Source organism: Phaseolus vulgaris, chromosome 2, assembly GCF_000499845.2.
Source record: "Phaseolus vulgaris cultivar G19833 chromosome 2, P. vulgaris v2.0, whole genome shotgun sequence".
Classification (NCBI taxonomy): domain Eukaryota; kingdom Viridiplantae; phylum Streptophyta; class Magnoliopsida; order Fabales; family Fabaceae; genus Phaseolus; species Phaseolus vulgaris.
This window is the reverse complement of record NC_023758.2, coordinates 25,866,582-25,883,900: the sequence shown is the minus strand read 5'-3', so window position 1 is coordinate 25,883,900 and position 17,319 is coordinate 25,866,582. Positions and strand designations below refer to the sequence as shown.

The following is a 17,319-nucleotide window of genomic DNA, read 5'->3' as shown; positions in this document are numbered from 1 at the left end:
GGTCAAAAGAAGGGTGGATAACGCGTCAGGGACGCGTAGCATGCAATCAAGCCCCTAGCAGAGAGACACGTGGAATTTCCCACTTTCTTTAACTATCGTATGCGCATAAATGTCACGCTTCTGCTTTTGCTTAAACCTTTCTTTTTTGGTAGGGACCATTCCAAAGTTTCCATTTATGTACAAAACAACAAATAAATTTGGGAATATGATAAATTATCATTAATATATATCAATACATAAAAATAAAAAATTAAACTTTTCCTTTGAACATATAAAAAGTTACTATATTAATTTACAAATCATTCTTTCAACAATGACTAAAGATACATTCTTTGACCGTGAATTTTGTTTGTGCTTTAAATAATTCATTATTTTTAGTATTAAAATATGTAATTTGTTGTTCTATGATTTATTTATTTATTTTGAAAACGTTTAAGACATATTACTATTTTATCTGTTATCCCAATTGAGTTAGTTGTTTAACATAAATGAGTAAGTTAACAAGAAAAAAATGGGAATATTTATAGTTTTAGTACTAAAAGGGAAAATATATTTGACTTAATATAAAAATATAAAGCTTATGCCCAAAACAATAATACTAAAATATATGTCACTAACTATAAAGGAAGTTATTTTTTCTTCTATTTAAAAGGAATTGTACTCAATCCACTAGGTCATTCTAGTGAGGTTGTAGATTCTAATTTCATCACTACCATTGTAAAGGAAATAAAAAAAAATGTCATGACCTTTTTATATTCACAAATTTTGGTTGATTTAACGCATCCTATTCTATTCTTAAAAAAAAAAAAAGAGGATCTGATTCATTCATATAATATACGAGGGGCTCACAATATTTACATAGTTTTTTAACTTTCGAGTTTTATTATTCGCCGTTTTATTCTGCGTATTTGATGTTTTGCATAGTTTTTTGTTTTTGTTTTCTACTTAACTATCTCATTGGCCACAAGTGTACTGTTTCCTCCTTTGGTTAAGATGCAGGGTTATTGATGAAAATATGCATACTTAAATTGGTTTAAAGTGAGAAATAAGTGGTTTGTTTTTTTTATTAGTGATCATATATTTTAGTTATTTAACTTTCGGAAATCAGTATTTTTGTTTTTGGAGTTTTCAATTGCTTAAATAAGATCTTTATAATTTTCAAATCAATAATACTTTAACAACAATTAATAGATAGTTTAGTTTTTAAAACCTAGGACAAGGTAGAAGCCAATTTCACTTGCCTGGAATAGAAAGTAAAATTAAGAGGAAATAATTTAAGGAAATACTATAAAAGACATTGGTACAAGGGATTTTTAAGTCAACTTATGAGAAAGTGTGGAGGGGGGATATGATTTTATCCAAATAATTAAATTTATTTTTAAAATCAAACAAAATCTTAATTGCAATTTTAATTCAAAAAACAAAATATTTGATTAATTTCATAATAAAAATATGAATTGTTTTCGTATACGCTCTAATTCAATCATTTTAAAGATAAATTCAATAATAGTTGTAAGGTTAAAAAATGTTTTATGGCATCCTCGTGTTTTGATTTAAACAAATAAAAGAAATAAAGTGTATACTTAAAAAGACTAGACATATCTACTAGCAAATAGAGAATGAGTCATTCTCTTAAGATGATATATAAGTACAGTACACGACAGTTTTTGGTATGCATGTGTTTATTTAGTTTATGGAAGAGTCTAAAGAAAATCAAAGAAGTTCCAAAAGAAGCCAATAACCCTAAACACCTGCAATATCAAAAGACAACCTGACTGAAAAAGGAAAATACAATAAAGAGAGCTAGTCTGAACCAAAAGTAAATTAATTCTCAATTGCATTATGTTCTCTCCACATTCATACGAGAAGAATGAAGACAAAGGTAAGTAATCACTTTATAATAAATTGGATAAAAAAAATTAACAATAATAAAATTTTAATATATAATTTTGAATTTTAAATTCACAATTTAAATTGTAATATAAAACTAGTTTTAACTATTGTCAATTTTCTTTCAATTTAGAAATAAATAAAAAAGATTAAAAAAAAAACAGAGGAAAGTATCAAGAATGTCTAGTTAAGAACAACGAACAGAGCAAGATTTCAATTTTCATATTGTATTTTATAATTTATAAGAATAGATTAGATGGAGTGTTAATTATTTAATTAGATTTTATTAATTTAAACAGTACAACAAGAACTTAATTTAAGCAAAAAAACAAAAGGCACAAAAATCAGCCATGTAATATAGGTATAGAACGCAATTAATTTTGGCAATAACTTTGGAAAATAACAACTTTAAAATGTCACTAAATATTAATTTTGTAACATAACGAACCAACTATTGCAGTAACGAGAGAAAAGGAATTTTTCTACTTAAGTTCAACTATACATACATTAAAAGGATGAAACTAGTAATATATAAGACAAGACAAAAGCAGAGTTTTAATCTTAACCTAAGCAAGTATTCTTCTGCCAATAGAAACTACATCATATTTAATGTAAACGCCAAATACGTAAATGATGAAACCTAGGATCATCCAATATAGAGCTCAAAATGGGGATCAGCAAAACCTCAAAGTAGCTTCAAGCTCCTTTTCATCAGCACAATTGTACCCCAGCAAATAAGCTCGTGCTGTTAAAATGGAAAGATGCGTCAGAATAATGAAGATGCATGCGATGATGCGCAAGGGCTGATTTTAACAACTCCAGATAAAAGGAACGAAGCCAAAGAGATAAGTTTACCAAAACGGCCAGATCCCATAAACGGTTCTGCCTCATCAGTCGCAGCACCTTGCAGCTGCTCCTGAAATTTTAAAAGAATAGAAACCAATAGGAGGTTTCACAAAAGTAACCATCAACTTACTTATTATAAATATGATTAACTCTGTTAACAGTATAAATTTATTATAGATACTGGGCGCTTTAAAAGATCAATATAAAATATTATAGATGCAGTAAAACAGTATAAAATACCATGTTAAAGAACACTCAGACTTACAGTATCAGGCTCCATTTCGGAAGGTGACAATAATCTATCAAAACAGTGCCCTGATATTGTACATACCAAAAGCTCGTTTGTGGGATCCATAATTACTTCTCTACATGTATCATCACAAACTACAAAAGAAAATAAACGCAAATTATAAGTTCCACTCAGACCAAAGTTTAATGTAAAAAAACGTCAATTAAAGCACTTAGAAGCATTGGCAGACATAGATAATGCTCCCACCATGAACTTGTCCAGTCTTCTCACAAATAAATACATCTCCAATTTGGTAGTAAGAGCATGTTTCCCCAGTACAAGTATGATCAGTCACCACTGTATTACTTAGGCCCCTGCTGCTTTTCCATGATTCCACTTGATCAGCTAATGTTTTGTCAAGAATTATCCTATCGTCCTTCAACTTCATATGCAGAAAAAAGGGGACAAATAACAAAAAGTTATGAAGCATATAGATGTATAAATAAGTAGATGAAAGAAATCATAATATAAAAGATGAAAATTTACTATCCAAAACAACATTAGCAATAATATTATAAAATCTCAATCAAGATAGACAGTAGGAACAAAAGCAAACAATCATTGCTATATAAACTTCAGCTCCGTCCCTTCTTCCCCCTTCGACTGAAAGGAGAGACACTTGCAGATCATGAAAATTTGAAGAAGGACTGGAACTGTTAATCTAGCTTTTCTTTACATAGCTGAAAGGAACTCAACACACCAGTATAGAGTTCCACATTATAATAGTTTCAATCATTACCTGTGAAGGAAGAGGAGCTTGACTTCGCTTAGCTGCTTGCATTTGAATGTAGTACTCCTTAAACTCATTTTGGCAGTTCCTAACAAGTTCAATCATGTCCTCTCCATCACGCTGCATATGAGATCACACAAATTCACAAAGTACAGTTGATTAATTCCATCCAGGTTTCTAAGAGTCAAGATTAAAATACATTCTTCAACGTGAGTTATGTATATTTCAATTTATGTAATCAAAATCCTCAACCAAAAATCACAAATTGATGAAACAATGAAATACTACTAAGAAAAACGGAAATATAAATAGTGCAAATACCTGAATATATAACTTTTTCCATGGACATTCCCTTAACTTCCGTGTAGGGGGAAGAAGGCCCCATCGCATACAGTACCTGAAAGTTTTTACCATTACTATTGGCATAACAAACATGTAAAAAAGGAAACATAAATAACAAGAACTTAAAAAGAGGAGAACCAACTCCTCAAAGCCAAGCTGATAAAATAGGAGCAGCCTCCACTTCAAACAGGGAGTTCCGTCTCTCATACCCAGCAGATATGGGACTGGCACTCCTGAGTCAAGTAGAACATCAAGACTAGCTAATTGACAGTGATCAACTCCCAAATCAAAACGATATAAAATCCAAACCAGTCCACAAACCTAATCCTAAGCTAAATCTCTAACAAATATCATATCTCAACAACACTTTGAAAAGATGCAACTTTGAGTAAGAAACAATATGTACTTACAGACGACGCCACAATGCCTCATCCGATGCAGCACAGTTTAGAAATCGACAGACTAAGGAACAAGAAACAAGGTCCTGCACCAATATAAAAAAAAGTCAGCTAATTCATATGCCAAGGCAGACAAGAAAATAAAATTCATCTACATAAGGTGCCACGATTAAAGGTGAGTTCTCTATTAAAAACAACTTAAAAAGATACATTTCCGTACACAGAAAACGAAAACTGCGCTACGTGGTACCTCAGAAGACAGAAATTTAAGGATATGATGGAAAAGCTCGGGTGGAATTTTGCTGAAACAACCAGTCTCAATCCTTCTCAGCACCACCGAATTATTGACAACAATGTTCTTCTGTGCAGGTGATGAATCAGAACTTGGTTTTTCTTTAGTACTCTCATCCTCCTCTACCCGCTTTCTCTTTGTCTTTCGTTCCTCCCCAGTTTCCTCTTCCTGCAACAACAGAACTCAAATTAAAGCTACCACGCCACAATTTCCAATAGAGCCATTACAAAACAAACATTTTCTCTGCGAACCCCCAAATCAAAAACCCTAATCTATCGTCTAACACACAACAGAATCTAAAATCGTGAAAAGTCGCAATACCTTGTCAGAGACCTCCGAGAGAACCTCTGATTCCAGAAATTGTGCCAGAGTCTCGTCCTCGTCCTCGGAGAAAGTCATGGTGTCAAGGAAACCCTAGGAAGGTGCAGAAAGAATATTTGAGAGAGATCAAAGGGAAAACGGAATTGAAGAAAGACCGCCCGGACAGAAAACCGAGAGAACTCCGGTGGCCGGAATTCGAAGGACGGTTGCGGAATCGGAAGGAAGCGGCAAAAGAGAATAGAAGATTGATGAGATAGTGCAAAGCAGAATGGACGGTTGGATTTTCTCGAATCGACCCGACCCGATCTACTGGCATATGGACTTTGCCCGATTCTCAGGTATAGTGTTCAGATCAGATCTTTTCCAAAGTAAATCTAAATATCTTCGGAATTGACAAATTTGTCCGTCATTTATTCAGATATAGTAAAACTTTATATATTTTTTGTATTTATAATTTATTTTTAAAATATTATATACTATATCTATATATATCATTGCTTTAATCCATACTTTTTTTCTATCAATATTTTTACATTATGAGTTTATTCATGTAATTAATCCTTGCATTCATTCATCCACATAATTAATTATTTATCGTAACAATTTAATGGTATCTATATATAAATATGAAATTTGTAGTTATATATTTAATGACATTAATATTTTGTTCCTCAATTAAATTACAAGTTATATTTGAAGTTTTTAACAAAGTGAGACAAATGAGAGGGTGTCACCTCCGTTTGGTTTAGCTTATAGTTGAGGGTGAGGGTGCGTGGGCGGAGAAAATGGAGTGTTTAGGGTTTTCTCACAAGAATAAAGATAAAAGAGAGAACCCAAAGCAGAAAGTCACGTCAGACACGTTGAAATACCATGCTACCCTTGGTTAACTTTTTTGAATTGAAATTTATCTTACACGTGCAGCACATTTACACTGTCATTGCATGCACAACGAGAAAAGGAACACGCATGTCATGCACAATACGGTTTTTAGAGATGCCTGACTTTATCTCACCATCAACATGTTGACTGCAATGAATGCAGTCATTCATATTAGATAGGTCATTAATATACAATGTTCATTCACGACGTATATAAAAGAATGGTTATGGGAAAGTTAACGATGCATTCAAACAAAATCTTCATCGAAAGACGTTTCCATTGATTGAGTGGGCTTGGAGAGGTTCGTGAATTAGCAGAGTGGTACGAGAGTGAGTTTGGTACTGCATTTTTCATCTCAGGTTAGCATTCAGTAGCGTGCCTAATCGATTAGCACTGAAAAATCACACAACACTTAATCGATTATGTTGTTGATAATCGATTATGTATTCAACATAATCGATTAGGTATTATTTTTGTGAGCATAATCGATTATCTAGTGTGTGTAAATATGAGCTTAATCGATTATGTTGTAGCATAACTGATTATGTGTGATTTCTAACTGAAGGCATAGTAGATTATGCTTTTTAAAACTTTGGATAATCGATTATGTTGTATTTTGAAAGTAGTGAATAATCGCTTATGTTCATATTTTTTAAAATGTGAAATTTTTGTTTAGCGTGATTTTTTTAAAATATTTTTTAATGAAATGTGTATTGTTTTCATACACAAATTCTTCTTCGTCCCAGTTGTGTGTTCTTGTTTTGTTCTTTCACGCATTTGTTTTTTTTTAATGTATAATTTGTTTTTGTTTTAAATTTGTGGTTTAAAAATAGAAATATTAATTATTAATGGAATTTGTTATATTATTTATAATTAAACTGAAAATTTAAATATATTTATCATTGAGAATCCATTTAAATGAGTTTTGTGAGTGTTAATTAAAATCCATTTTAAATATACAATGAATTAATGTAATTATGATGAATTAATGTAGTTATGATTTTTATTTATTAGTAGGAATTAATCAGAACACATTCAATTTTGTTTTCTGTTTTTATATTATTCCTTTATTTTTTAATTCTTTTGTTTACAAAAGTATTTTTTTATTATTTAATTGTTTATGAAAAAAATATTTATTTTATTTAAAATTAATAATTGTTTCCCTATCCAATCATTCAATATTTATGCGTATTAAAATAATTATTATATATACTAATTTAGATATGTTTTATTAGTTTAAGATATTATATACAGTTTTAGATATTAATTTATATATGTATACAATTTTTAATATACTAATTAAAAGTTAAAATTGAATCCTAACATTTGACTTATTATTATTAATATAAACTATTTTTTTTATTAATAAAAAATAATTATATGCATTATTTAAAATAAAAATATTAATATAGTAATAGAATTTATGTTATATTATTGATAATTGAATTCATAAGTTAAATATATTTATTATTGAAAATTCATTTAAATGATATTTTAAGTGTCATATAAAATCCATTTTAAATATAACACAATTCTTAATTATTGTTCCTATTTTATTAGCTGAAAAGTCTATTACAATCAAATTTAAAAATTATTCTGCTTATATTTATTGAATGAAGACATTTTTACGATGTGGTCCATCTAAAATAATATATTGATTAATTGGCCTCACTACATCATGCAACACATGATGAAATGTCCGGATAACAATATGTCTCTATCATATGATATTTTGGTAACACGAATCATGTAGGTGTATGGTTTGGACTTGTCAAATGATGCAACAATAATGCTAAGATGAAATCATTACTTTGGAAAAAAAAGTATGAGAAAAATAAATATATTTCAGGTCAATGGTGTATGACAACTTGGTAGGCTTGACCAGGCAGATGAAGAAGACCTTAAATTTGACAAAGAAGATATTCAAGCCAGTCAACCTGAGCCCGCAATCCCCAATCAAACCAAAATATTAATCCAAATTTGGGGTGGGATGCAAAACATCCAAGAAAGTATGAGGAACCTGAATACCCATTTTAACAAGGTTGAGTAAAGGATGGAGCGAATTGAGGATACTTTGAATGACATTCAACGTCATCAAGACCATTGATTGTCTTATCATTATGTTATTGTTATTTTTATTTTTTATTTTTATTTTTCATGTTGAACATTGATGAATTGTTATTGTTATTTTTGACGTTGAACATTGAGAAATTATTATTTAATATTAAGGTTTTCATGATAGTTTTCATGGTACTTATTTAGAGAATAATATTGTTTTGAATGCAACTTTTTTAACATTTAATTTATATTATGCATAAATCAAATTTAGGCTGCATTATCTTTATTGGAGAATCGAGAGCATTACTTTATATATATATAATTTAAAGAATAAAAAATATATTAAAATTATCTAAATACATTATTTTAATTAACAAAAATAAAATAAAATAATAAATTGAAACACAATATAATTATATTTAAATTTTATATTTTATTTATTTATTTATTTGAATTCTACATTATTTTATTATTTATAATTGAAATTTTAAATTATTTTAATTAACTAAAATGTGCACAAAATAATTATCATTTACTTCTTTTTTTTATACACAAGGATAAATTTGTAATCTTACAATTTACACAATTAAAAATAATTCAAAATATCCTTACAACCACCGCATCACTCACATATTTCAATAAATTTTCCTCACACATCCATTCTAACATACAACAATCCAAACACCCAAAAGGAGTATATTATTCAACCTGTTTTATTCCTCCATCGCAGAGATACATATATACACCATATTAGTAGAATCATACACATTCTTTCCTAACTTAGCATCCTATAATTACGTTGCTAATTATAGGCAAAATTGATATTACAGAATATGCTAATATACATGAGATATACTACCCATTAATAGTGATTGTATCCTGATTATTTTCTTCTCTATCACAAATTGATTTTATCTTGATTATTCTCTCTATCACAAATTGATTCTATCCGTTAATACCCACCCCCTTTCAAGTTGGAGCATGTAAGTCTTGAATGCCCAACTTGACCAGGATGACCCCAAACTTTTTAGCACCAAGAGCTTTGGTGAAGATATTAGCTAGTTGCGTATGTGGGGGCACATATGATGGAAGAAGGTGTTTGTGAATGATTTCATCTCGAACAAGGTGGCAGTCAACTTCAATGATTTTGGTGCGTTCGTGGAAGATCGGGTTTTTAGCAACGTGAAACGCCGCTTGACTATTGCAGTAAAGACGAATTAGGTAAGGATGAGGAACGTGAAGAGAAGAGAGCATGTCTTTAATCCACTTTAATTCTCGGGTGGTCTTAACCATTGAGCGATATTCAACCTCAACAGAAGAGGCAGAGACTGTTTGTTGTTTATGGGTTTTCCAAGAGATTGGGGAAGTACCGAGTTGAATAAACCACCCTGTGAGAGATTTTCGTATCAGAGGACAACTCGTCCAATCAGAATCACACCACCCGGAAAGTTGTAAGTTGTTCTCTCGAGGTAGGAGTATTCCTTGTCCAGGATACCCCTTTAAATATCAAACAACACGAAGAGCAGCTTGCCAATGCCCGGAGCATAGATTTTGCATAAATTGAGATAAAACTTGGACACTATAGGCAAGGTCAGATCGAGTGAAACACATATAAATTAACCTCCCAATAAATCTACGATAAGTAGCAGGGTCAGAAAGAAAAGAACCGGTAGCAAAACCCAATTTGTGATTTTCTTCACATGGTGTAGTGGCGGGCTTCGCACCCAACAATTCAACTTCAATAATTATATCTAAGGCATATTTCCTCTGACAAAGGAATATTCCGTTGGGGGAGTGAGCAACTTCAATCCCCAGAAAGTACTTGAGGCGACCTAAATCTTTCATACGAAAGCATTGATTTAAGTAGCCTTTAAAACATTGGATGACAGTGTCATTATTCCCTACAACCACAAGATCATCAATATAGACCAGCACGACCAATAGTATGTCATTATTATTGAGAGAAAACAGGGAATGATCCTTTTGTGATTGTTGAAACCTGTAACGAGTTAGAGCAGAAGATAGTTTAGCAAACCAACACTCGGGGGCCTGTCGGAGGCCATAAAGAGACTTTTGAAGCTTGCACACTACCCCTAGTTGAGATACTTGGAAGCCAGGAGGGAGTTTCATATAAACCTCATCTTCAAGATCGCCATCGAGAAACACATTGTGAACGTCCATCTAATGAAGCTCCCAATCTTTGGCGGCTGCCACGGCTAGAGTTGTGCGAATGGTTACCATCTTTGTGACATGAGAAAACGTCTCGTTGTAATCCAAACCCTCCACTTGATGATTGCCAAGAATTACCAATCGAGCCTTGAGTATTTTAATTGTTCCATCAGAGTTGTATTTGATTTTGTAGATCCACTTACACCAAAGTGCCTTCTTTCTTGGAGGGAAAGGGGTAAGTTTCCAGGTTTCATTGAGTTATAGAGCATGAATTTCCTGTGCCATAGCTTCACGCCACCGAGCGTCTCAGACCGCTTGAGAAAAGAATAGGGGTTCCTGTTCTATGTGCAAAGAGGCAAGAAAACTTGTGATGGTGGTTAGAAAAGGAATCACAATTCACAAAATCATGTATAGGATACAACACACCTGAGGATTTTGTTGGAGGAGGTGATTGGACAGAAGGACTCGATGGTATCGTGGTGGCAGGGACAAAATCGCGCAATCGGACTAAAGGCGTCTTTGCGTGGTGCCCTCGTCTAAGGGGAACCACAACCATCGTTGGTGGTGAAGAAGAAGACGACACCACTTCCTCCGTACGCGACGGTGGTTCTGCGGGTAGCGCCAAGTCTTCTACGCGCAAATCGGAGATGCTGACAGTGAGGTTGGAGCCTTCTGTGAGGGCAATACCCCCTGTCTTGGATGGGAGATGCAATAGGTTGGTTGACTATGCATTCATCTGGGTTTGAGGAGGCAACTTCATGACGAAGGTGTGGGCCTGGTCCATTTTCTAAAGGTTCTTCAACAATTATATATTGTAATGGTAGGTCAAGAGGTGTAATGACCTTCTTTGGAGGTTGGACTTCCAAATATGAAAATTCATTTTCTACAAAACGTACATCACGAGAGACAAAGAAACTTTATGTTTCCAAATCAAATAGTTTTCATCCTTTTTGCCCGAATGGATACCCGACAAACACACATTTCCGGCTACGACTATCAAATTTATCCCGCTGTCTATTTTGATTGTGAGCATAACATAATGAGCCAAATACGCATAAGTGCGCGTAACTGGTTACACATCCATGGATCACTTCATAGGCAGATTTTCCTTTTAGAATGGAGGATGGCGTGAGATTGATTAAGTAGCCCGCAGTCAAAACACATTCCCCCCAAAATTTAATAGGAAGATTGCCTTGAAACCGTAATGATCGAGCAACATTTAGAATATGTCGATGCTTGCGTTCTACGCACCCATTTTGTTGTGGGGTCCTAACGCAGGAAGTTTGGTGAAGGATACCTTCCTGAATGAAATATTGTTTTAGACACATGAATTCGGTTCCATTGTTAGAGCGAATCATTTTAACACACTTGTTGTATTGTCGCTCAACAAGTGTGAATTTTTTTTTCAAAGTCACTGATACCTCTGTTTTTTCCTTTAACAAATAGATCCAAACTGCCCGTGAGCAATCATCCACAATTGTCAAAAAAATATGAAGCACCACAGGATGAAGGAGTTTTATAAGGACCCCATAAGTCACAATGAATTAAATAAAAAATATTCAAAGTTTGATGATCACTCAAGAAAAACTTGTCTCTTGTTTGTTTCGATTTTTCACAAACTTTATTCAACTCATCACGAGTACATTTCTCACTTATGTCACAAAGCATTTGCACAATTTTAAATAATCTATGGTGCCAAAGTGCTAGTTGATTTTCCATCTTAACATGACATGCTTGAGCCTTGTGTACCCCACAATACCAATAGAGCCCATCTTTCTGTTCACCTGCTCCAATCAACGTCATCGAAGTGCGGTCCGGTATAATACACAATTTATCAGTGAATGTTACAACACGGTTTTTTTCATCCGCCAATTGAGGTACTAAAAGTAAATTGCATTTTAATTTGGGAACATAAAGGCCATTTTTTAATTCAAGTCCTTCTTCAAGAGTCATTGTTCCTTGCTTGCAAGGTAGAACACGTTCACCATCAGGCAACCCCACGGGGCACCCTTGTATAGTTTCCTTTTCACACAAACTTTCCAGAGGTCCGGTCATATGATTGGATGCCCCACTGTCAATAATCCACAAATCCCAAATGCTCTTACCAGACATTTTCTCTGATTCATTTGATTTTTGCTTGCTGATCATATCAACCAATACCTTCCATTGCTCATTGGTCAAACCTGCCATCTCAAGTTTCTTGTCTTCATTGTTGGCTTGGTTGTTGCTTCCACTAGCATGTGTCACATTTGCACGTGCTAAATTACCTTTGTTCCTCATCCCTTAACGTCATCTGTCGTTCCATTTTCCTTCACTTTTTGGTCTGTCACCCCACCATTCGGGACATCCGATCAGTTGGCGTGACCATTTTTACCGTAATAAGTGCACATCATTGATTTTTCTACCGCATCTCCACACCCTTTTTTTTTGTAGTTGGCCTGCATCACGAGACCCACGACCAACCCCCTTTCTTTCATGGATTTGGGTATCATTCTCACTCTTTCTTCTTGTATCAACATTGCATATACACGGTTCAGAGACGACAATGGGTCTGAGGCCAGAATGTTTGATCTCACTATCCCGTAACTTGAGTCATCCAACCCCATAATAAGTTGATGAACCTTCTCCTCCTCCCTTCGTTTTTCCAACTAAGCACCAATCCCACACTTGCATCCACCACACGTACAAGATGGAATTTTGTCACTGTTAGCAAGCTCATCCCAAAGAACCTTCACTTTTCCAAAGTAAGTTGCCACTGTCATTCCTTCCTGCTTGCATCTTGACAAGTCTGACCTTAGTTGTTGAATTTTAGGTCCATTCACAACCAAGAATCTTTCTTTAATATCTTCCCACAAGTTATGTGCAGTCTCAACATAAGCTATTGTGGACCGTAAGCTTGGTTCAATGGTGTTTAGAATCCAAAAGACGATCATGGACTACATGGTCCACCAGTCTTCAAGATCGGGTGCCTCATCCTTTGGCTGGATGTGTGTTCCATCGATGAACCCCCATTTCCTCCAAGCATGAAGCGAGATCTTCACTTTTCTTGCCCATTCGTCGTAATTTTCATCGTGCAATTGGACTTGCGTGATTATGTTTTCGAGATTGTCACTTGCGTTGAGATCATATGGCGAGTAGGTCTTCTTAGCACCTCCTTTTTCATGCTCTGCTTTGGCAGCCTTGGTTGTGCCCCGTTGCCTTTGTTTTGTGGTTGTCGGGTATCAGAGTTTTGTACTTTGATACCAAAAAGGAATATATATTATTCAACCTGTTTTATTCCTCCACCACGGAGATACATATATACACCATATCAGTAGAATCTTACACATTCTTTCCTAACTTAGCATCCTATAATTACGTTCCTAATTATAGACAAATTGATATTACAAAATATGTTAATATACATGAGATATACTACCCATTAATAGTGATTGTATCCTGATTATTTTCTCTATCATAAATTATTTTTATCCTGATTATTCTCTCTATCACAAATTGATTTTATCCATTAATACACCATCAACTTTCTTTACACTTTCTTCTCAAATCTTCACACTTCACACTTTCACTCTCCCACACCCTCAACTTCTCACTTCCCAATCCAAACAAAGCATAAATGATAAACGAGTTTAGGGTTTAGGGAGTTCCATCAACTTTTTCTTTCTCTACCATATTCTAAACAATAATTTTGAATGATGATGTTATTATTTCCTCAAAGTTACTAACCTTTCTTTTAAAAAATTTAATATAAAATGCAACAAAAATGAAAATGAAATTTAAGAAGATTAAAGATCAATCCACAAATATTTATACAATTCTTCTTATTAAATTTAAAAAATTAAATAAAAAATTCAAGATTTAACCATTCAATTAATTAATTCAATCAAACAAACGTTATTTTAAAAAAATAATCATATCAAAATATTATTTAATATAATTTATATATAATTATAAAATAAAAAAAATCGATTGATTCCTAATTAAATTTTTTAAATCAAAATTGGAATATTAAAACGATTAGTTCAAAATTCTGTTATGCAAATATGGGTCTAACTATTAATTTTAATTAGGTGCATAAGCTTAAATACAACATTTTTAGCTAAAAAAAAAAAACATTGAATTCGAATAGGTTCATATATATTAATTTATCAAATTTGCATAAACTTCAGACAATCATTAAAAGAAGAACAGCATAAAATTCTAAATTAAATAAATCATATGTACATGTTGGAGCTCCAAAGTTATAAAATCCAATGCGGTTGGAATAATCCAAAATAATATTTAGAGGAAAAGTTATGAAAATTAAACCTAGATTGTTACCACTAAAAGTAAATTATTTAAAAAATAAAAAAATAAAATGAAAGTGTTTTCATTTGCCCAAACTCATGCCCTAATTTAGGTCCAACAACTAAGTACATGACAAAGAGGATTCAAGAAGATTGAGACTCTGCTATTGATGACAGGGAAACTTTTATTTATATGTTGAAAGAGGACCACAAGAAGTAAAGCTCAAACCATGACAACTAGTTTTTTTATTTGTAATTTAAGTAGAATAAGGTTCATTTAACATAATAGGGGAAATGTGATAACCATTGAAGCTTGAGTAGAGCCTTTTAGGGTAGGAAGTTAACCTAACTTCTAGATCTTTGCTCCTAGGGTGCGGCATTGACTTTAGTCAATACCCTAACAACCCATCTTTTGTGTATTTCTCATCCTACCCCTGCTCTTTGCTCTCCAAGGCATCATCTCCTTTAAATAGGGTGTTTTGACTCATGTTTTGTAAGATCAATTTTATGAGTAAAATGCTGCCAAATATTGCAAGCTTCTACTCTCTTGTCTAGTCTCTCTAGGTTAGACACTTTGATCTTCACCTCCACCTTTCTTCAAGTGATATGGCCCAACCAATCACTCTTCATACCTTTCATGCACCTACAAGGAACCCATAACTCTATATGAACCATCATTGATCCATCACATTCATTGCTTCGGCCACCCTTTTCAAATCTCCAAGAAAAAAACAAACGGTCATGAAGTGAAACCCGTCGAGAGTTGTAATTCATGTGCTTAAATATATGCGACTTTAAGCATGTTTTGTTACTTAATGAGTTAAATTTTAAATCTCATCATCTCATATTTTGTGGCTATTATTTAAAAATGAATAATTATATGTGCATGAGTATAATCATGTAAGTGTCAATAAGGATACAAATGTAAAATATGATTGCATAAGGTCATCTTTATATATTCATAAGTCATTTGAATATATGCATGTTGATGTATACTTTTTGCATTTGACGTCTATTAATTAAAATACTTGAATAAATTTAAATATAATAGAAATAAAAGAGAACTTATTTTGATATTGATTTTATACAGCCTAAAATACACTTAAATAAATTTCAGATATATGTATGATTAAATGTATTATCTTAGATTTTGCATTTTATTATTTAAAAATCACTTTATTGAATAAACTTTGAAAAAATAGTTATTTAAATATATATTTAGTATTTAAAAATTATTTAAATATAATAAATTTTTAAAATAAATTATGTAAAATATGCATGACTACAAACTTATCTTATATTCAATGCTTAAATGATTTAAAAAGTTTTCATATATAATAAAACTTCAATTACATATTATTTTAAATAAAATTCATGCAACAATCTAAAATATTGATATATAATTTACAGTACATTACTCATTTGATGATTTGTAACTGTATCAAGTATAATTTCTCACACTCTCTTATATTTGAGTGAATTATAGAAAATACAAAATCTCATTAATACTAAAAATATATTAAAACTTTAAAACTAAAAATACTAACTTTCACATCCCTACTTTCATTACAAATAAAAATAAGGAGGGACAAGGTCAACCCTTATTATACCCAAACAAATATTTTCACAAATAAATTTTTATTTTTAAAATAAAATAATTAACAAACTATTTAATTTTGCATAACTCAATGGATCAAAATAATATATTTTAAAATTATATTAATTTTATATATTTAATTAAGGATAATCATCTTAAGACCAACATCATAAGTGCATGTCATAATTCGGATATAAATTTAATTTTGAAGGTCATATATTTTTTAAATATTTTTTATAATTTCCCTTAATCTGCAGTGGTAACTCTTTTATCTACATAAATATTTTGTTTCCTGTTATGGCAACATTATGATGAATGAACATGGGAAAGCTTGGTCATTGTTTGTGTTTGGCAGTCCAAGAAAGTTTAAGAGGTGACAACAACAGAGCATATCAAAGCCTAGTTAGAGCTCTGAAAACTGATTACTAATATTTAACGTCGAGAAGTTAAGCTAGCTCTAAACCCAAAAGCTCTCTTACGCTGAAACCTTACTAACATTTAACGTTAGAGGATTTGGAAAACAATAAACAAGAGGTAAGATTCTGATAGGTTAATGTTAATGACTGTCTAAGGATAAAGTTTAACCAAGTCTACATCAAGAACATTAAAATGTGTGGGAGAAAAACTATTTGGATAAAAAGTATCATCTCAGAATAAGACAAAAAAATTACTGAATTGATTTCCCTGAGCTGCAAGCAACTTCCACATTTAGAACCTGACTTGCCATGCTGTTTTCACCATTGTATCAAGAATTGTGCTATCTTTCCCTATTTGTTAATCATCAAACTGAATAAATCACTAATTTCCGTACCTTCAAATTAAAGTATCATTTATTTGACCAATTTAATCTTAATATACAGGATTTTGGTACATTAGGTGAAAGTGTAAGATCTATATTGAATAGAAATGAGTGTAAATTCTGGGTTGAATAGAAATGAGAAAGTTCTAAGAATCCATTACCTTAAAGTTTTGAATCGGTTGTGGTGTCAATCTTATCTATATCTTATTTTTGTTGAATCTTCCTCCTGAATCCCTCGGAAAGAACCATCAATTATTAAGAAAAGAAAGAGACTAGCAAGTTAGCAATTAACAAACAGGAGAAGAAGCAAAAGCAACATCTTTGATTACTGTTCATGCCTCATAACGGTAGTTCATACACTGAATTGCTAATCTATGGTTGAGAGATTTGAAGAAAGAAATCAAGCACAGCAAAACTGTAAAA

The 17,319-nt window shown here is 32.2% G+C and overlaps 1 protein-coding gene across 1 annotated transcript; it reads right to left on the bottom strand.

Annotated features, from left to right (window-relative positions):
- Nucleotides 1-2,248: 2,248 nt before the first annotated feature.
- LOC137811088 (F-box protein SKIP31) lies at nucleotides 2,249-5,513 on the bottom strand. Its single transcript, XM_068612676.1, has 9 exons — nucleotides 5,109-5,513; nucleotides 4,746-4,955; nucleotides 4,508-4,581; nucleotides 4,077-4,152; nucleotides 3,765-3,875; nucleotides 3,233-3,407; nucleotides 3,002-3,120; nucleotides 2,746-2,806; nucleotides 2,249-2,635 (listed from the first exon to the last, which is right to left on the bottom strand). Exons 1-9 carry the CDS (start codon nucleotides 5,184-5,186, stop codon nucleotides 2,565-2,567), a joined length of 975 nt encoding a protein of 324 aa, XP_068468777.1. The 5' UTR covers nucleotides 5,187-5,513; the 3' UTR covers nucleotides 2,249-2,564.
- Between the last annotated feature and the right edge of the window lie 11,806 nt (nucleotides 5,514-17,319).

Coding starts and splice junctions, on each gene's coding strand:
- LOC137811088 (XM_068612676.1), bottom strand. CDS start 5,186: ATGACTTTCTCCGAGGACGAGGACGAGACTCTGGCACAATTTCTGGAA. Junction 4,153..4,507: donor GAGGCATTGTGGCGTCGTCT/GTAAGTACATAT, acceptor AAAAACTTTCAG/GTACTGTATGCGATGGGGCC. Junction 2,636..2,745: donor TATGGGATCTGGCCGTTTTG/GTAAACTTATCT, acceptor CCATTTTAACAG/CACGAGCTTATTTGCTGGGG.